This window comes from Macaca nemestrina, chromosome 8, assembly GCF_043159975.1.
Source record: "Macaca nemestrina isolate mMacNem1 chromosome 8, mMacNem.hap1, whole genome shotgun sequence".
Classification (NCBI taxonomy): domain Eukaryota; kingdom Metazoa; phylum Chordata; class Mammalia; order Primates; family Cercopithecidae; genus Macaca; species Macaca nemestrina.
The window spans coordinates 89989338-90013496 of record NC_092132.1 but is presented as its reverse complement, the minus strand read 5'-3'; the positions used below and the strand labels follow the sequence as shown (position 1 = coordinate 90013496).

The 24159-nt window shown below is 42.2% G+C and overlaps 1 protein-coding gene across 5 annotated transcripts in view; it reads left to right on the top strand.

Annotated features, from left to right (window-relative positions):
• LOC105482316 (XK related 4) overlaps positions 1-24159 on the top strand; it is a 429416-nt gene that overhangs the window by 245071 nt on the left and 160186 nt on the right. For all 5 annotated transcript variants that reach the window (XR_011607023.1, XR_011607024.1, XR_011607022.1 and 2 more), the window contains exon 2: positions 9454-9653. Coding sequence is in view for 1 of the 5 variants with exons in the window: in XM_071068234.1 (XP_070924335.1) it covers positions 9454-9653 (200 nt within the window). In the remaining 4 variants the exon portion in view is untranslated. The remainder of the gene's footprint in view (positions 1-9453; positions 9654-24159) is intronic.

Below are 24159 nucleotides of genomic sequence, written 5' to 3'. Positions count from 1 at the left end.
GAGCCTTATTCTGGAATATTTTCCGATGTCATTCTTTGTAAGCTGGACCCATCAAGGAGTTGCTGGAGGTCTTCCCTCCAGCAAAGATTCAGGCATTTTAAAACGCCCCATCTAGAAGTAAACTTTGACATGTGCTACAGCACAGGTGAAACTTGAGGACATTATGCTAAATGTAATAAGCCAGTCACAAAAAGACCAAGACTGTATGATTCCACTTATATCCAGAGAAGATACCCAGAGTAGTTAAATCCAGAGATTTATCCAGAGTTAAATCCAGAGAAGACAGAAAGTAGAATGGTAGTTGCCAGGGGCTAGGGAAAGAGGGGGAATGAAGAATTGTTGTTTAGTTGATATAGAGTTTATGTTTTCTTTTTCTTTTTTGGTCTTTTTTTTTTTTTTTTTTTTTTTTGGAGATGCAGTCTCGCTCTGTCACCCAGGCTGGAGTGCAGTGGCACGATCTCAGCTCACTGCAACCTCTGCCTCCCGGGTTCAAGTGATTCTCCTGCCTCAGCCTCCCAAGTGGCTGGGATTACAGGCGTGCGCCACCACGCCCAGCTAATTTTTTATATTTTTGGTGGAGATGGGGTTTCACCATGTTGGCCAAGCTGGTCTCGAACTCCTGACCTCAAGTGATCCACCCACCTTGGCCTCCCAAAGTGCTGGGATTATAGGCATGAGCCACCATGCCCAGCCAGTGTTTCCATTTTCTAGGGTGAACGGACTTCTGAAGATGGATGGTGTTGATGTTTGCAGAGCAAAGTGATTGCACTTCACACTTCACACACACATTTAAAATAATTAAGATGGTAAATGTTATGTTACATATAGTTTACCAACATGAAAACAAAAAAACTTCCCATCCAGGACCTGAAAATTGCTTTTTTTTTTTTTTTGCCATCCTTGGTTTATAGATGTTTGAATTCTGCATGGGTATTATTAGAAGGTTTGATTTTGTGTCTTATTATGTGAAACTCTGTGAAACCTAATACTCATTGTTTTATTCTATGGGAAGAAACCTGTCACCAAGATCAGATTAACTGTGAGCCCAAGGTGCTATAAAAACAAACATCTCATTATACCAGAAGAGTTCCAGTCCCTGGGGAGCATGTTTGTAGCTTTTTAGCCTGTGGAAGCAAACAGCTAGGAGTATACATAACTTCCTCCCAGGTAAAAACTAGAAAGAAAATAGCTCAGGGAGGCATTTGTGGGAGTTCTACTGACCACGGAGGTCTTGAATTTAAAACTTCTGTTAGAACTGCAAGGAAGTAGAGCATTTATTCATTCATTTGTTCACTCCCTGCAAACGCTGTCTGTGCTTTCTTCACAATATAGCTAACTCTTACATCTTCACACCACCAACATCACTGGCCCCCCTGATTAAAGCCAGCATCTTTTCTCGCCTGGATTGTTGTACTAGTCTTCCAGCCAATGCCCCTAACTCTCCTGGGCCCTACTATCCTTTATTTTCCACACCATAACCAATTTTGTTAAAATGCAAGTCAGATTCCTTACTTTTCCATTCAAATCTCTCTAGTGACTTCCTATTTCCCTTTGACAAAAACACAAAGTTGCAAATATTGCATGTGTTCAATACATACTCATTGAATCCATAAAAGGATGCATGTTAATTGAGTGCTTATTAATCGTCAGAAACTGAGCCAGATGTTTCTTTATAAGGGTACAAAGATAAATGACATTCTTTCCTTTCTGGTAGTTTATATTCTAGAATATGAGATGAACTCATAGATGAATACAAACAAAAACAATGTTATTTTTCCCTGGTTAAAGTCTGAATAAAGATAGTTGGGCTCAAACATTGGAATGGCCAGTTTTACCTGGGTGGGGAGAGAGGGCAAGCGAGAGGGAATTCTTGAGTATTACAAAACAGCAGAGATTCCAGCATGATGAGGAATGTGTAGGGGCGTTCCGGGGCAGGAGAACCACATGAGCAAAGGCGCGAGGTGTGGATTCATCTCCGAGGAGCAGGGAGTGTTTCAATGAGGGTGGGAACCTAGAAAATGGGAAGCGGCATAGAGGCCAAAGGTTAGGAAGAAAGGTTAAACTAAAAGTTTTCAACTTAAGTGCCTTCATTTGCATTGATTGACTTTACTGTTTTATCTTCTAGGCAGTGGGGAGTAACTGAGGTTTTAAAGGTGATGGAAATTGGATTCAATGCATGTCACAGACAGGTCACACTAGAAGCAATGAGAAGAATCCATTCGAGTTTTCTTTTTTTTTTTATTTTTTTATTTTTTTATTATTATACTTTAAGTTCTAGTGTACATGTGCATAACGTGCAGGTTTGTTACATATGTATACTTGTGCCATGTTGCTGTGCTGCACCCATCAACTCGTCAGCACCCATCAACTCGTCATTTACATCAGGTATAACTCCCAATGCAATCCCTCCCCGCTTCCCCCTCCCCATGATAGGCCCCGGTGTGTGATGTTCCCCTTCCCGAGTCCAAGTGATCTCATTGTTCAGTTCCCACCTATGAGTGAGAACATGCGGTGTTTGGTTTTCTGTTCTTGTGATAGTTTGCTAAGAATGATGGTTTCCAGCTGCATCCATGTCCCTACAAAGGACACAAACTCTTCCTTTTTTATGGCTGCATAGTATTCCATGGTGTATATGTGCCACATTTTCTTAATCCAATCTGTCACTGATGGACATTTGGGTTGATTCCAAGTCTTTGCTATTTTGAATAGTGCCACAATAAACATACGTGTGCATGTGTCTTTATAGCAGCATGATTTATAATCCTTTGGGTATATACCCAGTAATGTGATGGCTGGGTCATATGGTACATCTAGTTTTAGATCCTTGAGGAATCGCCATACTGTTTCCCATAATGGTTGAACTAGTTTACAATCCCACCAACAGTGTAAAAGTGTTCCTATTTCTCCACATCCTCTCCAGCACCTGTTGTTTCCTGACTTTTTAATGATCGCCATTCTAACTGGTGTGAGATGGTATCTCATTGTGGTTTTGATTTGCATTTCTCTGATGGCCAGTGATGATGAGCATTTTTTCATGTGTCTGTTGGCTGTATGAATGTCTTCTTTTGAGAAATGTCTGTTCATATTCTTTGCCCACTTTTTGACAGGGTTGTTTGTTTTTTTCTTGTAAATTTGTTTGAGTTCTTTGTAGGTTCTGGATATTAGCCCTTTGTCAGATGAATAGATTGCAAAAATTTTTTCCCATTCTGTAGGTTGCCTATTCACTCTGATGGTAGTTTCTTTTGCAGTGCAGAAGCTCTTTAGTTTAATGAGATCCCATTTGTCAATTTTGGCTTTTGCTGCTGTTGCTTTTGGTGTTTTAGACATGAAGTCTTTGCCCATGCCTATGTCCTGAATGGTACTACCTAGGTTTTCCTCTAGGGTTTTTATGGTATACACCAGTAACAGACAAACACAGAGCCAAATCAGGAATGAACTTCCATTCACAATTGCTTCAAAGAGAATAAAATACCTAGGAATCCAACTTACAAGGGATGTAAAGGACCTCTTCAAGGAGAACTACAAACCACTGCTCAGTGAAATAAAAGAGGACACAAACAAATGGAAGAACATACCATGCTCATGGATAGGAAGAATCAATATCGTGAAAATGGCCATACTGCCCAAGGTTATTTATAGATTCAATGCCATCCCCATCAAGCTACCAACGAGTTTCTTCACAGAATTGGAAAAAACTGCTTTAAAGTTCATATGGAACCAAAAAAGAGCCCGCATCTCCAAGACAATCCTAAGTCAAAAGAACAAAGCTGGAGGCATCACGCTACCTGACTTCAAACTATACTACAAGGCTACAGTAACCAAAACAGCATGGTACTGGTACCAAAACAGAGATATAGACCAATGGAACAGAACAGAGTCCTCAGAAATAATACCACACATCTACAGCCATCTGATCTTTGACAAACCTGAGAGAAACAAGAAATGGGGAAAGGATTCCCTATTTAATAAATGGTGCTGGGAAAATTGGCTAGCCATAAGTAGAAAGCTGAAACTGGATCCTTTCCTTACTCCATATACGAAAATTAATTCAAGATGGATTAGAGACTTAAATGTTAGACCATTCGAGTTTTCAAAGTCAATCAATAAATAGTAAGAACTAACATTTACTGAATGCTTACTATCTATTAATACCACGCTCTGTGCTGAGTCCTTCACTTTTATTACATTTAATTCCCAGGTCAACCTATGTGATCGGTACTGTGATTTTCCCCCTTTAGAGATGGACATATTAAGGCAGAGAAATTTTAAGCCCAAAGTCATACCATTAGTAGATTAAAGAACCAAAATAGAAACCCAAAGAATCTGACTTTAGGAAAGGGAGAGGAAAAGAAATACATCAAAGAGATAAAAGCTCCAGAATATAGTTACCAGATGTAAGTGGTAAGGACCTAAAATGCCCCCTAGATTCAGCTTGGACAACTTAATGGATGGAAGTGTCTTCCTAGTATAGCAAATGGGACAAATTTAGAAACAAGGCTAACAAGATGTTTTGAATATGTTTGTTTTTATATGATTGTGGGAAATCTGGAAAGCAGATGGGCACATGGATTTGAATCTCAGGTGAGGGTTGGAGTTTGAGATGCAGACTTGGAAATCACCAAACAGGGGAGGAGAAGTCATGGAGTAAACAAGATCAAACACTGATAGAAAAGTGTTAGGGTTGAATTGTGTCCTCTCTTAAAGATGTTGAAGCCCTAACCTCATATCTGTGAATGTGACCTTATTTTGGAAATAGAATAAGATCTTTGTCATGATCAAGTTAAGATGAGATCATTGGGGTAACTCCTAATCAATATGACTGTGTGGTTATATAAAGAAGAAATTTAGATGCAGAAACAGACACACATACAGGGAGAATGCCCTGTGAAGAAGAAGACAGAGATTGGGATGATGCCTCTACAAGTGGAGGAATGACAAAGATTATCAGCAAACCACCAGAAACTACCGAAGGGCAGCATGGAACAGGCACTTGCTTACAGGCTTCAGAAGGAACGAACTCTGATGACACCCTGATCTCAGACTTCCAGTCTTCAGAACTGGGAGATAATACCTTTCTGTGGTTTAAACCACAGTCTGTGACACTTTGTTAAAGCAGCTCTAGGAAACTAATACAAACAGGTTGCATATGCATGGAGTATTCAAGGATGATTGGTGATGATCGAAAGGAGACTATTTATTCAAAAATGTGCCTGGCAGTCAGAGAATCAGGAAAGGCTATTACAAGGCTATTCCAAGCATGAGCATGTGAACAGCCACGGAGGTAGAAGAAAGGAAACACCAGCAGTTTGCACTGACCTCATCACAAGCTGCTGCCATGGAGCGATGGGAGAAAGAGATCTGCCCATGAAAGTCCCTATAAAATGCACAATAGCAAGTTTCACCTTAGAGTTCATACAGAGCAGCCCAAGGTTCAAGGGAATGATTACATCCATTTTGTGTTCTTAAATGTTATGTTCTGCAAATATGGTGACAATGGCAACATCATTCTTTAGTCTACCAAAATTATCAAATTAAAATAGGCAGAGCAACTAGGTTGACAAAACTGAAGAATTGTGGATGATAAAACAGTGTTGAGACACCCCCGTAACTACCTAGAGACAAATTAGTGATAACGTATAAGAGCCAATGTGATATCAACAACCATGCAGGAGAAAGTAGAGGGAAGACCCTGAGAACCAGACACTCCCTGGGAAGTGCCCTGAACCAAGCTCAGAGGAGCAGGAGAGACGTGGAGGGAGGGCGTTCTCAATAATCCAATGCAGGGGTGAGTCCAAGGAGGCCACAGTACAACCAAATCTGATGCTACTGGAGCGGGCTGTGTCCTTTAATCCCATTAACTAAGAAACTGAAGGCCGTTCCCAAACAAGTCTCCATACTGAGGAGAATCTGCTGGGAACAGATTCCAAACTGAGCAGCACAGGGACAACCACGAGAGATGAAAGAGAATGTCCAAATAAAAGCGGGGAGGAGCAGAAGCAGCTGATAGCAGAAAGTAACAAGTGATTCTGTTTACCACTCATGAGAACGCCAGAAGAGTGTGTTAGAGCTGTGAAACCAGCTCAGCTATCCTGGCCCACTCATCCCTCCTAAAAGTATAGGAAACTAAACTAACTTTTAAAACTTAACAACAAGAAAATTACCCATTATTACAATGAAAAGAAAGTAAGAAGACGTATGATGTTTCTGTAGACAATGAAACAAAAAAAGAAAACACACAAACATGAACAAAATGGATAAAAATCATAAGCAAATACTTCTAAATGAGCTGAAAGAAAGTTTTTAAATTGTAAAAGCTATGAAGAATAATATAAATCAGAATTAGAAAAAGTTGTAAAAGAAATAAGTAGAAAAAAGTAATATATGACACAAAGGATGATGGATAGAACTCATCAGAATAGAATTTTTTTTTTTTTTTTTTCCTGGAGATGGAGTTTCTTTCTTATTGCCCAGGCTGGAGTGCAATGGCGCGATCTCGGCTCACTGCAACCTCCGCCTCCCGGGTTCAAGTGATTCTCCTGTCTCAGGCTCCTGAGTAGCTGGGATTACAAGCATGCACCACCAAGCCCGACTAATTTTTGTATTTTTTTTATTATACTTTAAGTTCTAGGGTACATGTGCACAACGTGCAGGTTTGTTACATATGCATACGTGTGCCATGTTGGTGTGCTGCACCCATCAACTCGTCATTTACATCAGGTATAACTCCCAATGCCATCCCTCCCCCCTCCCCGCTCCCCACAATAGGCCCTGGTGTGTGATGTTCCCCTTCCCGTGTCCAGGTGATCTCATACTTTTTGTATTTTTAATAGAGAGAGATTTCATCATATTGGTCAGGCTGGTCTTGAACTCCTGACCTCAGGTGATCCACCCACCTCGGCCTCCCAAAGTGCTGGGATTACAGGTGTGAGCCACTATGCCCGGCCTAGAATTTTATATTAAAAAAAAAAGAAAAATAGCAGGACAGAAAGGAAAACTCAACTAGAAGGGATATGGCACTATACATACACCATAATTAGAAGATGAGTAGAAGATGAAGAGGAGGAAAAAATTTAAAATCAAGAAGAAATTTGAGATTAGAAGGATTCAAGAGAAACTGTTAGACACAGAATAAAGAAGATATAGCATATATCATCAATAGGAGGCCTCCAAGGAGAAAGACAAAGCGATGGATTAGAAAAAATACTGAATGCTATCGTTCAAGAAAAATTAAAAATACACATGGGAACCTGAAGCTACATAATGAAGATACATATCACATTCTTCAGAAAATTGATGCAGAACAGCCGATATCAAGATACATTCTAATAAAACCATAGATCTCTAAAAAGAAACAGAATATGCTTGGGACATCCAAGCAAAAAGATCAAGTAGCTTATAAGAGAATGAATATCAGATTTCTTTCAGACTTTTCCATAAGAACACGAGGCTAGTAAACAACGAAGTGACAGAGTTAAAGTGCTCAAATAAATAAATTGCAGATCTTGGACCTTGCATGGAATATGCATGAATTCTACATCCATCTAGCCTAACCTTTCGGTGAAAAGGTTGCTTGGATTTTCTGCTCCTGCACTTCCTTGCTGTATCCCTGCTATCCTTCGCTCTTGGCATCTGAGAATCTTTGCACTGGGTAAATGCAGTTCATTCACAGACTCTAAGAGTGGGTACCAATCTCCAACTAAAACTGTGAAACTTTCAGGTCTATGTAACCAAAAGAGCCTATACTCACCCAAGGCAAGATTGATAACAATATACTGTTATAAATATGCAAGAGCTCAGGTAATATTGTCTCTATGTACATTTCTTGAGGGATCTACCACAGAGCAAGCTCCAGACAACCAAATACTGTAGAGACATTGGCAAGAGAGCTGGAGAAGTATTCTAACAACTAAGTGAAGATCGATGATGGCCTCTGAATATCACCATTTTGCAACCTTGATTGCAATATCGTCAGTATATGGTAAGATCATAAAATAGAACAACTAACCCTGATGTGTTTCCTGATGAAAGTACACAACATCACCCACCGAAGACAATCAAACTTAAAGCTGATCAAAATTCTAACACTAATTACCCATTTGCAGAAAACACAAAGGATGGATATGTTCACCACACCATGCAAATGCAATCATTAAAATCAAGACAATGAAAAATACACAAGAAATTTAAAAAGACACGGAAGGGTAATTCATGTTGTAAAAAGGACTTAAGATACATATCAAATAATCATCATATGTGGATCCTGTTTGGACTGCATTTCAAACTTCAAAAATTGTGATAATCAGGAAAATATCAACACTGAGGATTTGATACTATTAAGAAATTACTGTCTTTATTTGTAAGTGTGATCACAATACTGGTTTTAAAATTATTTTTAATAAAATACTTATAGATGAAATAGGGCAATGCCTGAGATTTGCTTTAAAATATTTTGGTGACAGGAAGTAAGTGGAGGTACAAATGAAAAAGATTGGCAATATGTTGATAACTCCAGTTGATGCTTAAACAATACGAGTTTGAACTATGCAGGTCTACTTATAGGCAGATTTTATTCCACCTCTACCACCCTTGAGACAGCAAAACCAATCTCTCCTCTTCCTCCTCAGCCTATTCAATGTAAAGATCATGATGAAGACATTTATGATCCACTTCGACTTAACGGATAGTTAATATATTTTCTCTTCCTCATGATTTTCTTAATATTTTCTTTTCTCTTACTTTATTGTAGGAATACAGTATATAATACACATAGAAAATATGTGTTGATATTTATGTTATCGATAAGGCTTCCAGTCAACTATAGGCTATTAGTGAAGTGGAGAGTCAAAAATTATATGCAGATTTTCAACTACATTCAACTACTACAAACTGCATTTCAACTCCCAACCCTCACTGTTCAAGGATCAACTGTACTTAACCTGAGTGAAGGGTATAGTGGATGCATTACTTTATTTTTTCTCCTTTTGCATATGTTTGGAATTTTCAATAATAAAAAGTGGTTTTTAAAGGCATAAGAAGGTTTACATGCACATATATTTTGGTGCTTCAGGCTTTCATTGTGTCCTAGGAGAAACCCCCTCATGAACACTGTTGGGCCCATAGAGAAACTGACAAAAAAGAATGTATGTAGACCTTTAAAGTAGCAAACCCATTCTCCACCTGAGTTTCCACCACATTCCACCTCACGCTTCTTCATATTGCAATTGAGCAGAATGTCTTTATGAGGACTAAAATTGCGCTGACTTCTCAAAGTGAGCATTTACAAATATGGGTACTCTTAAGCAGTTAACGTTGGACTTTAACTCATAAGCCCCCGAGGTAATTGTTTCTTGTGCTAGCTTGCATATGGTGGCTTGCAGAAAAGAACAACCCTGGAGTTTGAATTATAAACTATCATCACTCATCTCTTTCTTATTCTCCATGTTTTCTTTCTAGATATTTCCACACAATATACTTAGGTATTCGAAGTCGACAGAGTGGGGAGAATGACAGATGGAGGTTTTACTGGAAAATGGTATATGAGTATGCGGATGTGAGTATGCTGCATTTGCTAGCCACCTTTCTGGAAAGTGCTCCACAGCTGGTCCTGCAGCTCTGCATTATCGTACAGACTCATAGCTTACAGGCCCTCCAAGGTAAGGGCTTGCAATTTGGTTTTGGAATTTGGGGAAAGATTGACTGGCTACTTTTGTCACAATCCGAGCAACTGTCCTAATGCCCTTTGTTGACATAGACCTGTGATATGTCTGCTGTTTTACATGTGTTTTGTGAATGATGCATGATGTTTTCCTACCATTGCTTCTCATGACTGGTTCATTGAAAGACAGGGCATTTTTGCTCTCCAGCTGCCCTCTTAGTAGGAAAAAAAATCTTTATGATTTTACACTTGGTCGATACGGGGATAAAGTCAGTCAACTGAGGCTTTCTGGTTTTTATAATGGAATAATTTCCAAAAGTTGCAAAGAAAGCAGTAGCGCTCTCTCTCTCTCTAATATACATATGTGTGTACGTATGTGTGTGTGTATATATAGTATTAGAGTAATTCCTACTATTTCCTTTTGATGTTAAGAGAGACAGAGAGAGAGAGAGAGAGACAATGAGAAAAAGAGATTAAAAGGAAGTGGTAGAGATTACCCTAATATTTAAGGAAAGAAGGTCATATGGGAAAAAAAGTTGTCAATGTTTATTAATATTTATATACTATGATGTTTTATAAAATGGATATTATTATCAGATTAATATCTTTGTGCTCTCCCATATTTGATGATCTCATCAGTAGGACTATTCCAGTTACAGCAGAGCTTCCAGGCATTTCCTTAGAGCCTGCTGCTCAAATCCTTTCTAGAATAAGTTAGCAAGATTAGACAGACTGGTGGGTAGGCAGATGAATACATGGGCACACGGATGATGGATAAGAGAGCATTTTCTAAGGAAAGCATTTCCTATTAATTTGTCAATCCTGTAACTAAATAGATGCTGTTAAACAGTTAAGTACTGTATAAGTGCTCGTTTTGTTTGGATCTCAGCAGGGCCTCTGTGCGCCCCTCTGGGCACATGCTGCTCCCTTGTGCAAGATGGGTCATGCTCCAACTTGAGTTTTGTTCTGGTTGGTCTGGGGAATCTCCTCACTGTCCTTATAACTTTTTATGGCATGGAGCATGTTAGTTTAAGCTGAGTGCTTTAGTTTGGGGGACAGAATCAGGGCGCATGTTACCTGCATAGGAAAAGAAAGAGAAAATGTGTACTGGTAGCTGGTGACCCATTTATTCATAGATTCCTGGCCCAACCCTGGTTTCACAATAGAATAGCTTTGGTCCAAGAAGTTTGAGAAGAATGTCAAAGAGATCCACGATGTATGTTTCTCAGCTGCTGGAAAGCAAATTGGGAGAAGAGGAAAGTGGAGTATTTGCACAGAAAAACAGAAAAGCACGGAGAAGGCAGAAGGCCGTGTGAATTAGTTGTGGATGACTGTGTTTCGTGGTGTCTGGTGGTTGAAGACCATGAGCTAGGCATGCGGAGGCCTGGGCTCTGGTTGTCTCACTACCTCACTATAAAACCTCGCACAGCCACTTAATCTCTCTGGGCCCCAGGTTGCTCAAATGTAAAGGTCACAAGTTAAACTGGATGATTTCCAAACTCCCTGACAACTCTATTCAATCTTTGAATCGATGAATTCCCAATAGGCATATAATGCCTGGTATATGCTTTAGGAAATGATCTGTAAGCCAGAATACAAATGAAATTGAAAGGCAACATCAAACTAAATCTCTGTCAAAGAATTTAGTGCTCATCTCCAGAACAACTTGGCAACTCCTTAGTACAATTATACAGTTGGGAACTCTGTAGAGGGGGAAAATTCAGGAGCACACGTGCAAGGTTGCAAGTCACCTTCTGATGGCCTGAGGTCACTGAGTGTCTCTACTAGTTTTCTAAAATATTTGGAAAATTATGGAGAGGTTTTTCTTACAAAGATGATGGAGATAGAGAAGGGAAGGTGAGAGAGGGATCTAAGAAAATGAGGTCACATTTTCAGTTTAAGAACAATACATAAAATTGTACAGAAAAAAAATGTGGAAAATGCAATCCTTAGTTTTAATCAGATTATTCATCCTAAACATAGCAGCCAAGTGTTGAGTTATGTTTTCTGAGTCTCTGGCTCTTTCCTGACATCTAGTGTCCCCAGCTAACCGACTAAGCTTGACACAAGTATGTCAGGTGTACTGTAGGCGCTGAATGCCAGACCTCGTCCTTAGCCAAGGCAAGCCTTGCCGTCAAGTTTCAGAATGGCGTAGGGAAACTATGTTCTGTTTCATTCCCAAGGTGGTCAAAAGATAGGTTGATCCAAATATCACTAAGGATCAGTGCAAGTCATTGAGTCAAGAGGAGGAATAAGCCCACTACCTTGATCTTATTGCTACTGATTTTTAACAAGGGAGGTGGGTAGACAGTTGTGTTACAAAACAAAGAGTGAAAATATCTGACAGTAAAAAACAATGACAAACCCTCCAGCCAAGGAAGACCAGCCCATGAAACACCATGTGATTCCTTTTGCATTTTGAAGAGACACCTGTCTTCAGAGGGATGGCTTCTAAATACCCCTCTGCTGATAGATGATCCCACTTACAAACAAACCAGCTGATAAATTAAATTGATGTGAGTTCTAAGAACAGAGCAGTTTCCCTTTAGGAAAAGAAAAATAAATGTAATAACCTAGTTTGACATGTATTTTCCAACATCTTCAATGGTTAAAAAAAATTATTGGGATTTACATGTGAAAACGCAGCCCTCTGCTCTGAATTAAATAATCAATAGGCATGAAATCTGTAAAGGATTTGCAGATAGCTCTGAATTAAAATCTCTAAACCATTCTTATTTAGCAGGGAGAGAATGATCACTCTGCATGTGACTGTCTAAAATTACTGTTTTTTAGGATAGAAGGAAAATTGCTCTTTAAACCCAACTTCAACCATCCACCACTCTCTGCAGTGTTTTTAAAACAATAAGAAAAATCAGACAAGAAATATGACATTTTATAACTGATGCTAGAAATTGTATTCTCTTTGTGGAAGCTGGGTAGCCCTAGAACGCTGTCAGCTGCTGTGAAAATCTTTCTGCTAGTCCTTCCTTATGGAGTCACTTAGTCAGAGGAGCCTCCTCATGCTGGAGGCTGACAGGCTCAGGGAGAACTGTTGGAGCATAATTGTTCCTCTATTTGCACTGGCCCAGGAGGGACAGTTTGGAGTCTGTTCTGAGAGCAGGAATGAGGGTAAAGCTGAGTCTTGAACCTGAACATCCAGCTCTTCACACTCCACAGTCACCTTGGACATATTATAGGGCAGCAGCTGCTCTCCACGGGATCTGGGATGTCCCAGAGCCAGCTCCCTGCGGAGTGTAAGATACACACTAGGAGGCCTGACTGCATGCACGGCTGTACCTGCACAGGGTAATGCTCTCTGTACTTCCAGAGAGTTTCCAGTTTACACGCCGTTATGGTTTTCCAGTCCCAATCCCACATCGTCACAAGGAGAGAGGGAGAGAGGAGAGAGATGGGTGTTGAGAGGGGGAGAGGACGGCAGGCAGGAAGGAAAATGGGATGGGGAGAAGGAGGGAGGGAGACCCCACTCGACAGTGGAGATGGACCGTGGCATTTCTGTTAGTGTCCACGTGGAGGGCGCTGCTCTCTACCTGTTTAGTGAGGGCGACAAAGATGCTAAGGAAGATGTGGTCTGAGGCCTGTCAGTTGTATCTTCAAGCAAAATCTCACACTCCATTCATTTCACCTCATTTCTACTGTGCTCACCCGGCCGGACCACATGCACCCCCACCCAGACCCCTGTGGCTGGCCCACAGCTTCATCCTCACCCCTGCCCTCTTCATTCCCTTCTCCTTGGAGTGGTCCTAGAGCCGCTTAGACTCTAATCTAAACCACTTCAGTGTTCCTCTTGACACTCATTAAAATTAAACAAGATTCCTGAGCAAGTTCCAAGGCCTTTGTGTCACAGCCTTCTCCTCATTAGTCACTGCTCTGCAACCACGCTGCACTCCTCTCTCTTCTGAAAATGTTCCCATTTCTCTCCCACCTCCAGGCTTTTGCACCTGTTATTAACCTCTCCAGAATATTCTCGTCCCCTCTCTCTTAGCCTGTCTAGTTCTTACTCATCCTACAGAATTCAGCTTCACCTCTTCAGCGTATCCAGTCCTAACTGCTCATTCACATTTTTATTTCCACATTAGTATTTCCTCAAGGTATCCTGAACTTCAGCCCCCGACCTCAGGTAATTTTCTTATTGTTGTTAAGCTTCAATTTGCCCATGAATACTGAGGGATAGTAATAGTGCTAATTCATAGGATCCTCGAGATTAAATGAGAGAGTACACACAAAGGATTCGGCAGACCCTTGGCCCAGCGCATAGGGCTTCTTCGGCTTGATCTTGCAGAAATCTACCAGGGAATCTTATGGAAACGCAAATTCTCACTGAATAGGTCTCAGGTGTGGCCTGAGTTTTAGAACAGGAAAGTTTTAGAATCAGGTGAAGAATTTGATGGCATGTGAAAACGGGAAAAATAGTTCAAATTTGAGCTCATGAACCCTGAATTAAGGGGTGTGTGTTAGAAAGGAAGTGCAAGAAACATTGTGAAGAGAGAATGGTCAGGTCTTTTGACGGACAGAGCATGGACCAAAAGAGACCGAAGCTTGAGTCCATTTGACTGAGAGAGAACCTGGTGACAATAAAACCAAGCAGGTCAGCAGGAGCAGCCACTTAGGGGGAGAGCATTTTAGACATTTTAAGCCTGAAATGGTGGAGGACAATCAAGTTAAAAAGTCTTCAGACTGCAAAAAACAAAGACAGCTTAAGATAAGTTACCCAGAATTTCAGACCTCCATGTCTGTCTAAATGACGCCAGCAAAGGTAAAAAGTTCATGGTCCGAGTTACCTCATCGGGACTTTTTGATGACCCCAAGAACCTGTAAAATGCGCAGTCAGTTTTAGTTTTGTGATTGTCGTATTATGAATAGTTTATTTTGGTTGCAAAGACCCATGATTGGCAGAGAAGATACCAATTCACGTACAGACAGCTGCACACAGCCTTCCTCAGCAATACAGTTTTGCTCAGAGCTCCCTGGGGTCAAAGGGTGTACTCCCCAGAGCAGCCTGGAACACCGTGTAGAATAATGGCACATGGTCGATGCTCACAATGAGGGTATATAAGCCACAACTGAAGCTGCATACAGCACTAGTCACCTGGCTGCACAGGGAAAAATTGTGCGGAAATAACGCTTCCTTGTAGAGGAACCATCTAAGTAAAACAAACAAACAAAAATCTGGCCTTCACTAGATGAATTGGTTGAGTGCCAATCTGCCAGCCTAAATGTTTCTGCTTTTTCCAGAAGGTTTTCATTCTTTGTTTCCAATTGCTACCTTATCACTAATGGAAAATCTCATCCTACACCCTAAGTGTATTTAGCTGGGGTATGCTGAGTGAGTTACCAACAAATGCCATCCCACAGGCCATGTATGTGCCCAGGAAAGCTTTACTGAACAAAACAAAAAACACCTACTTCTCATTCCTTCATATTCCAGAAAAATATGAATAAAACTCCTTTTGCCAATAGTTTATCCTGAATATTTTGTGAAAGGAAGGGAGGAAACGGGGAGTTGGAAGGGGTTTCTAATTATTCTTCTCCTGTCTTGCATCCTTTAACTCCACAGGAAGTTAGAAGTAAAGTTGTCTTCAAATATCTGGCAAACACTGTTACCTGCTAACCAGGGTAACCAAGAAATACCTGAATTGTGAAAAACACTCCATTTGTCCTCTCCTGGTGAGCACTCTTGAGACCTCACACTGACTTGCAACTTGCCCCACCTCATCGTGAAGTGGGTGGAGACAGGTCCCAGCCAGCTTTAAATGACCTGGGTTAGAGAAAATCCCGGTCACCCCCATGCCCAAGGCCTTCCTCCCTTGCCCCACACCACTGTCTTCTAATGTGCCTGCCCCTACCTCTGGATTCTGCAGATGGGGAAGAGTGCAGGTGAGAGTGCCAGTCTGTGAGGGGTCTAGGCTCCAAGTCCCTCTGGATCTGCCTCCTCTGCAGTTGCTATTATCGTAGTTAATTGACACATTTATTGAAAGCCTGTTTGTGCATGATGGTGTGTGAAGCTCTGTGCAACATTTATTTGTACTAAAGAAGTTCACTTTTTACTAAAAGTTTATAATGTGACACTATAAACAACATGACAGAACATATTTAGAAACACCCATTTATCTGGGTGCATTCTGGACTGAGTGGTGCCATTTTGTAGAGGATCAATAATTTGGTTTAATTAGTTAGCTTAGTTAGTTTAAAGTGAGAGAGGAGCTTACAGCACTTCCAGCTCACCTGCTCCGGGAAGGGGCCAGGCAGCCTCTGCCTGAGCAGCCCTGTGTCCATCGTCAGACTGTTCTGATGGACTGAATCACACATTTCCGATCGGACAGTTCTGACGTCCTTGATGGTGCTGGAAGGAGCAGGAAGGCAGCATCAAGGACATCTGCCCCCGCCCCCAACCTGACGCACTTCTTTGCTCAAATCCAACTTTGCCCAGCACATTCCACCCCAGGGCCCACCGCCTCAGCTGGAAGGATGCTCATCAGCAGGAGACTCCTACGGGAAGAGCCCTCCTCTCCAACTCCGCTCAGGCCATGCCCTACTCCTTCTGTAGAGGGTTCTCCCTGATGCCCCCAGGACATTGAATATTCATGCCAAGCAGGTTGTTTTTAGTTACCAGGCAGAGTTGTCTTCTCCAGTTGAGCTATGCACTCAGCCAGAGTCAAGTTGGGTGTCTGAAACCGTTTCTTTCAATGTCCTTCTTATTGTTGGTTTTGTTTGTTTGTTTGTTTGTTTGTTTGTTTATTGAGACAGAGTCTTGCTCTGTTGCTCAGGCTGAAGTGCAGTGGTGTGATCTTGGCTCACTGCAACCTCTGCCGCCTGTATTCAAGCAATTCTCCTGCCTCAGCCTCCTGAGTAGCTGGAATTACAGGCTCCCGCCACCACGCCCAGCTAATTTTGTAGTTTTAGTAGAGATGCTGGCCAGGCTGGTCTCCTGACCTCAGGTGATGTGCCCACCTCAGCCTCCCAAAGTGCTGGGATTACAGGCTTGAACCACCATGCCCGGCCAATGTCCATTTTATTGTAAACTTAGGTTTGCATTACATAGTTTAATTAGTTGGATTAATTAGTTTAATTTAGTTTAATTAGTATTATTAATAGAAAAGCTGATGAAATATACTGTGAAAGAGAGTTGTTTCTATGAAATGTACATTGACAGCTTTTGAAAAATTGGGTAGGACCAGAGCAAAGTGGTGTGTTTAATCCGGTTGCATCACAGCCTCAGGACCCCTGGGAGGACCTTCTGGCTGCCCTGGGATGTAGAGCATGAGGCTGCAGCCGGCTCCACTCCCCCGCAGCCTGCTGTGCGCGCTGCCTGCTGCTGGCCCTCCAGGCACCGTGCTCACTCGGGTGGTACGCACAGTCTTCAGTTGATCCAAACCACTGGGCTTTGTTGCTGTCTGCCAGGTCATTAGCTGCTGGATTTTGCTTTTTGTGATGATGTATGAAGTAGCATACTACCCAGACCAGGAAAGTAGAACGTGTTAGCTATTTTAAAAGAAGGGAGCTGGAGGTGGTGGCTCACGCCCATAATCCGAGCAGTTTGGGAGGCCAAGGCGGGCGGATCACCTGAGGTTGGGAGTTCGAGACCACCCTGACCAACATGGAGAAACCCCCGTCTTTACTAAAAATACAAAAAAACTATCCGGGCGTGGTGGCGCGTGCCTGTAATTCCAGCTACTTGGGAGTCTGAGGCAGGAGAATTGCTTGAACCTGGGAGGTGGAGGTTGCAGTGGGCCGAGATCGCACCATTGCACTCCAGCCTGGGCAACAAGAGTGAAACTTCATCTCAAAAAAAAAAAAAAAAAAAGAGAGAGAGAGATTTAGATTGAGGAATGGGCGGCACAGGTGCTGGGAGGGTGAGAGGATGAAAAGCCATACCCATGAAATCAAGAGATTTCACAACTGAAGGAAGAAGCTCTTATCTGTAGGGCTAGTGGAGTGAAGGAAGAGGGCTCAGACTTCTAGGGAAAGCTACTGCCTGAGGAGTGCTGGGTGACAGAAGGGGTGCAACCTAGCAGCTGCAGGGACTGCCGCAGAGCCAGCCAGGCAGCGAGGGAGTGGGGCTCACCTGGAACATTCCTGGCACAGGCCGGCTGCTGCTGCCTCCCCTGGGCTGGGACGAGGCTGGGGCCGGGAATGCCAACAGCAGCGGTGGGCTGGAGCCAGGCGCTGTGGAGGCCCAGTGATAATAGGATGCTGATCTGTAGAGGAAACCAGAAAGTCTCTTCTCCTCTCCTCCCACCTTCCAACCTCCCACCAGTGCCACCTATTGGCAGAACCTACTGGACTGCCAGTCAGTCAGGGAGTCCAGAAAGGGGTCTGCAGAATCCCCCCTTTCGGGTGGAGGGAGCTGGCACACACTCCCCATTCTGTTTTGTGACTTGTGTCTGCTCCCAGCTGAGAAACTTGATAACCAAGCTTGTTAAAGCTATTTCTGAGTAACAGCTGGAGGTGAAGGCCTGAAAGGCCATGGCATGAGACAAAGGCAGACGCTCTAGATCATGGAGGTTGTGTCATGAAAACGCCCAGGCAGCCAAGTCTGGCAATGGACATGTCCTTTCTTAAATGTGTGACCACAGACCTCATATGGCCACTCAACATTGTCCAGCAAGCCTACCTTATGTCCCCCTTGAAATTCCGTTTCCTGCTCCAAAATGAACTGCTTCCTACTTTCTCTGGTGGCCTCACATTCCAACGGGCTGCCTCCAGTATTCGTAACCTGATTTCAGTAAGAAAATAGAAGCAATAAAACAAGAGCTATTTTATTTTCTCACCCATATGTCCTGCCTTGCCTTTGAGAACATGCTGCCTCCCAGCTAAAGTCCATCTCTTCTACCCTGGAATCCACTGCCACCTGCTCAAGCATCCTGTTCGTGGAATTAGCCTCTCTCTCCCTATTCTGCATTATCAGTTTTTCCTCGCTTCTGCATCACTGCCATCATCACACAAACAAACATGCTGTAATCAAGAAAAAATGGACCCATGCCACCACCCACGACCACATTACTTTCTTGCTCTTCACAAACTGTGAAAAATTCATCTTATCCTCTGTCTCCACTTACTCACTTCCTATCCTCTGTTTTTATTTCTTTTTTTTTTTTTTTTTTTTTTTGAGACGGAGTCTCACTCTGTCGCCCAGGCTGGGGTGCAGTGGCCGGATCTCAGCTCACTGCAAGCTCCGCTTCCCGGGTTTACGCCATTCTCCTGCCTCAGCCTCCCGAGTAGCTGGGACTACAGGTGCCCACCACCTCGCCCAGCTAGTTTTTTTTATTTTTTAGTAGAGATGGGGTTTCACCATGTTAGCCAGGATGGTCTCGATCTCCTAACCTCGTGATCTGCCCGTCTCGGCCTCCCAAAGTGCTGGGATTACAGGCTTGAGCCACCGCGCCTGGCCTTATTTCGTAATTTTTAAACATTGTTTGTTAAGTATAACATATATACAGAAAAGTACACAGTTGTGAGAAACTACTCCCAAGGTCAAAGGAAGAACATTTTCAGGATCCCAGGAGCCCTGCTCTTACCCGCTCCTTGCCTGTGTGCCTGACATTCTACATGTGATCACTATTTGAAAAAATTTGTTTTGCAGGTTTTTCACCTCTATGTAAACATACGGGTGTGTGTGTGTGTGTGTGTGTGTTTCTGGATTCTTTCATTCAGTGTTGTGCTTGTGAGATATAATTCCATGTAACTGTAACCCATTCATTTTCATTGCTCTACAATAATTTATTGTAAGAATAAATCTCTGTCTATTTTGTGGTTGTTGATAGACACTGGTTTGTTTTCAGCTTAAGAGTATTATGGTTAATTTTACTGTTGAGTGTTTTTAATATGTCTTGAATACACGTGCACACCTATTACTTCTGGATTCATACCTAAGAGTGAAATTGCTGAGTCATGGGGTACAGACAGGCACACTGAATGTGAGTAGATGACGCCATAGAGTTTTCCAAAGTGCTCGTACCAATTTATATTCCTACCAGCAGTATATGTCTGGAGATTGCTCCAAATGCACTCCAAAACGTGGCATTGTGAGTCCTCTGAATTTGACCCATGGGTTAGCATCTCAACGTGACTTTAATTTGCGTCTCCTGATAATAATCAAACTGAAAAGTATCTTTCATTCTTCTTTTTCCTCACCCCCGATCCAGTCCATCAGCAAGTCCTGTCTGCTCCACCTCCAAAACATATCCCAAATCCGACCACTCTTTGCCGCCCCCGCTGATAACACCCTTTCCAAACACCAACTCAGTTACCCTTCTCCAGTGAACTGGTGTCCCCCTTCACCCTTCCCCACAGCGTACACACCATACAGCAGCCATAGCGATGTGGTTTGTTTTTTTTATTTTTTTTGTTTTCTTTTTTTTGTTTGTTTTTTGAGACAGTCTCACTCTGTCACCCAGGCTGGAGTGCAGTGGCACAATCTCGGCTCACTGCAACCTCTGTCTCCAGGGTCAGGCAATTCCCATGCCTCAGCCTCCCAAGTAGCTGAGACTACAGGCACACACCACCACACCCGGCTAATTTTTGTAGTTTTAGTAGACATGGGGTTTCACCATGTTGGCCAGGCTGGTCTTGAACTCCCGACCTCAGGTGATCCACTGGCCTCCCAAAGTGCTGGGATTACAGGTGTGAGCCACGGTGTCTAGCCCACAGCGATCTTTCTATCACTTCACTGCTCTCTTTAAAACTCCCTAGGGACTTCTTGCTGCAATTAAATGAAGTACAAACTGCTGACAGGCATGTGACAAGGCCCCTGCTATGCAGCCTCCAAGTCTCCCTGCTCTCCCGCTGGCTCCTGCGAGTCCAGCAGCTCTGTCTGGCCATCCTCTGTCTCTGAGGCAGGCCCTGGCTGCTGCCCCATCAAGGACCCTGCATTTGCTGGCTCACTGCCCTTTCACTCCCCCAGGGCTTCACATACCTCATCCCTCTCCAATCAGGATGGGACTCCAACATCACTCCTAAAACACACAGCTCTTCCGCTTCCAACAGACACCCCCATCTACTTACTCTGAGTGATTTTCTCTTTGGCCATTTGAAATTCTATTCGTCCATATGTTTTATTATTCTTCTCATCACCTTTACTACAGGGTGAGCGCCATGAAGCAAGGAGTACAGGAAAAGGCCTATAACATGGAAGGCACTCAAAAGGCCTCTGACTGAAGAATGCTGGCAGATTTGTACCATCTTCAGAAGCTACTTCAGTTTGTATTGGCTTTTCAGTTGGACTAGCCAATACAGACTGCTCATAAGTTCCTGTGGGATGTCATAGTGTTATTTTATATAGACGAAAAGACACAATATAAGTTCCCCTCCTCCAAATACCGTATTTGTAAAACTTCTACATATTTGGAATTTTTAAAATATTAACTTTTATTCCCTATTACACATACTATTAAAGATAAAATAGAAAACCCAAATATGCACGAAGGAGAAAGTATAAATCACCTTCCTGCCACTCAGAAATGAAAATCTTGGCTGGTTATGGTGGCTCACACCTATAATCCCAGCACTTTGGGAGGCCAAGGCAGGAGGATTGCTTGAGGTCAGGAGTTTGAGACCAGCCTGAGCCACACAGCAAGACCTCATCTCTACAAAAGAGAAAAGAAATTAGCCAGTTGTGGTGGTGCATTCATGTAGTCTCAGCTACTTGAGAGGCTGAGGTGGGAGGATCTCTTGAGGCTGCAGTGAGCCGAGACCATGCCAGTGCACTCCAGCCTAGGGCACAAGCATGATGCTGAGAAAGAAAAGGAAAGGAAAGGAGAGGAAAGGAGAGGAGAGGAGAGGAGAGGAGAGGAGAGGAGAGGAGAGGAGAGGAGAGGAGAGGAGAGGAGAGGAGGAAGAGAAGGGAAAGGGAGGGGAGGGGAGGAAAGAGAGAGAAAGAAAATAAAGAAAAGGAAAGAAAGAAAGAAAAGGGAAGGAGAGAAGGAGGGAGAGAAGGAAGGGGAAAGAGAAAGAAGGAAAGGGAAGGAAGGAAGGAAGGAAGGAAGGAAGGAAGGAAGGAAGGAAGGAAGGAAGGAAGGAAGGAAGGAAGGAAGGAAAAGAGAATAAAAATCTTGCACCTAAGAAATAATTAAAAGTTATATTTTGTTGCTTATCTGTGTAAACTTATTTAATGTTTTAATATATTACATTAAAATAGAATCAATATTGGATACCAGTTTGTATCCTTTTTTAATAACATATCACAAACATATATGCATAATAATATATATAGTTCTTCATTTTTAATGACCACATAATATACCAATATATGGATTATCCTTTTCTTTTTGAGTAATTTTCTATTTCTGAAATCATAAGTTATATATATTTGCTGTAATAAATAATGCTATGATAAACATATTAAGAACTAAATCTTAACTGGCTCCACTGGCACACGTCTGCAGTCCCAGCTACTCAGGAGGCTGAGGCAGGAGGATTACTTAAGCCAAAGAGTTCAAGGCTACAGTGAGCTATGATTGTACCACTGCACTCCAGTCTGGGTGAAAGAGCGAGACCACCATCTATAGGGAAAAAACAAAACAAAACAAACAAACAAACAAACAAAAAACACTACATCTTTGCAGCAAGCCTTAATTATTTCTTAAAAATAAATACCTGAAAGTGAAACTGCTGGATTCAAAGGCAAGCAGGCTTTCAAAGTTTTTTATTATATAATGTCAAACTGGTCATTCTGATGACTATGAAGAGCGCTGTAACATCTCAGGTTTCTGATACAAATGCTCAGGAAGTCAGTGAGGTCAATAAAGGTGACAAAGGTTGAGCGTGGGGCAAATCCCCTGAGATTTAGGAAGAGCTCTTAATAGTGGCTCCTCTGAATGTAAAGAGCATCATTCTCAGAAGTGTTCTAATTTCTTCCCTTGTTACTTTATTGTATCCGCCTTCATAATAAGCTTTATTAAATCTATTAAGTAGCAGTAGTTCATTAGTGATGAAACAAAATTGTAAGAGCAGCTTCATCAGAGACTTGATTTGAACCAAAATTATAAGGAGAGTAGACATAAGCTCCTCAAAACACTTCACAAAAGTCTGACCAATGAGAAGTGGTGAAGAAGCAAACTTAGAAAAATTAGGAGCAGCAGCCCCTACATTGGAGAGTTATGATTTTTTTCTTTGTCTTTCTAAACATATTACATTTATCCAATAGCACTTAGTGCTAAGCCCTCAGGGGATAAAAGAAAGATGACAGCTCCTCCCTGCCAGGTGCTGGAAAATTCCGTCGAGATGCACAAACAAGCTTGGCAGCGCGATGAGGCCAGCACTCCAGGGCACTCGCACATTCCTTCCCAACACAGTGGAACCACACACTCGGCACAGAGCGGGCGATCCTGGGTGTTTGTTGAATAGAAGCAAGAACGGACGCCTGGTATGTGACAAGGCCCTATGCTAGGCAAGACAGATACAAAGACACAGCCCCTGCTCTCCAAAATTTCAGTCTAATGGAAAAGAAAGACCAAAACATTATTAGAAGTCAGTGTGCTGTGTCCTAGTGGTGGTCACTTTGAGGTCCTTTGGTGACACAGAGCAATCTCATATGCAGAATGGTACAGGGGAAGCAGCAATGCCATGCTATTGATGTTTGAAGGAGGAGGACATCAGGGAGTATGGAATCAGGAAAGTTTTTGTGAAAATAGTGGCCTTTGAGCTGGGCCACAAATGATGCCCAATACTTTGTCAGGAGAAATGATATTCTGTAAGGAAAAGATAGCAATGTGAACAAAACCAGACTGGGGAGGCCATTGGACTGGTCTGTGCCTGTGTCTGTGCAGCAATGCTGGTGATCAGTCTCCACAAAGCAATGGAATTGCTGATGTTATTGACAGCACATAATTAGATTTATTCCCAACACTTGAAAGAGGTGTTTGGTGTCAGAGTAAATCCTTGCATATATACTTTTTAAAGTACCACAACCTATTTTCCTGTATTTCTGACTTTTGAGTCTGTCTTTGCATTGTTCAGTCCTTGGGATACTTGGCAATATCAGTAAGTAGATCAATAAAATAGTAAACCACTAGTCTGCTTAATCAATACATTCATGGAGTTCAATTTTAAAGACTCATCACCAACAACTTCATAAGGAGAGAATCACAAAACTCACACGGCGTGTTGGCCATATGGCTCCACTTTATTTAAAAGTATTGGCAGAATAAATGATGGGTGTCATGGGGGTAATGATATTATTGATCTCTTTATTTCACATTCAGTAGTCTCTGAGTCATGGTACCACCCCAAGTTATACTTAGAAGAACAGAAAGAAGCTTCTTCTACTTATCATTGATTCAAGTGCTTGAAATCAGCTCTATGGTATATCAACCCCCAGCACAGCTGTGAATAGCTTTGAATTTGAATCATTTTGAACATAATATGAAATAAGGGGCCTATTTTTAGGTTCTACTTAATTATCTCCAATAATCAAGCATAAATCTTGGTATTTTTCCACTCAGTATTTCTCCTCTCTCCTGCCTCTCCTTCCCTCTGAGGTATGGTGA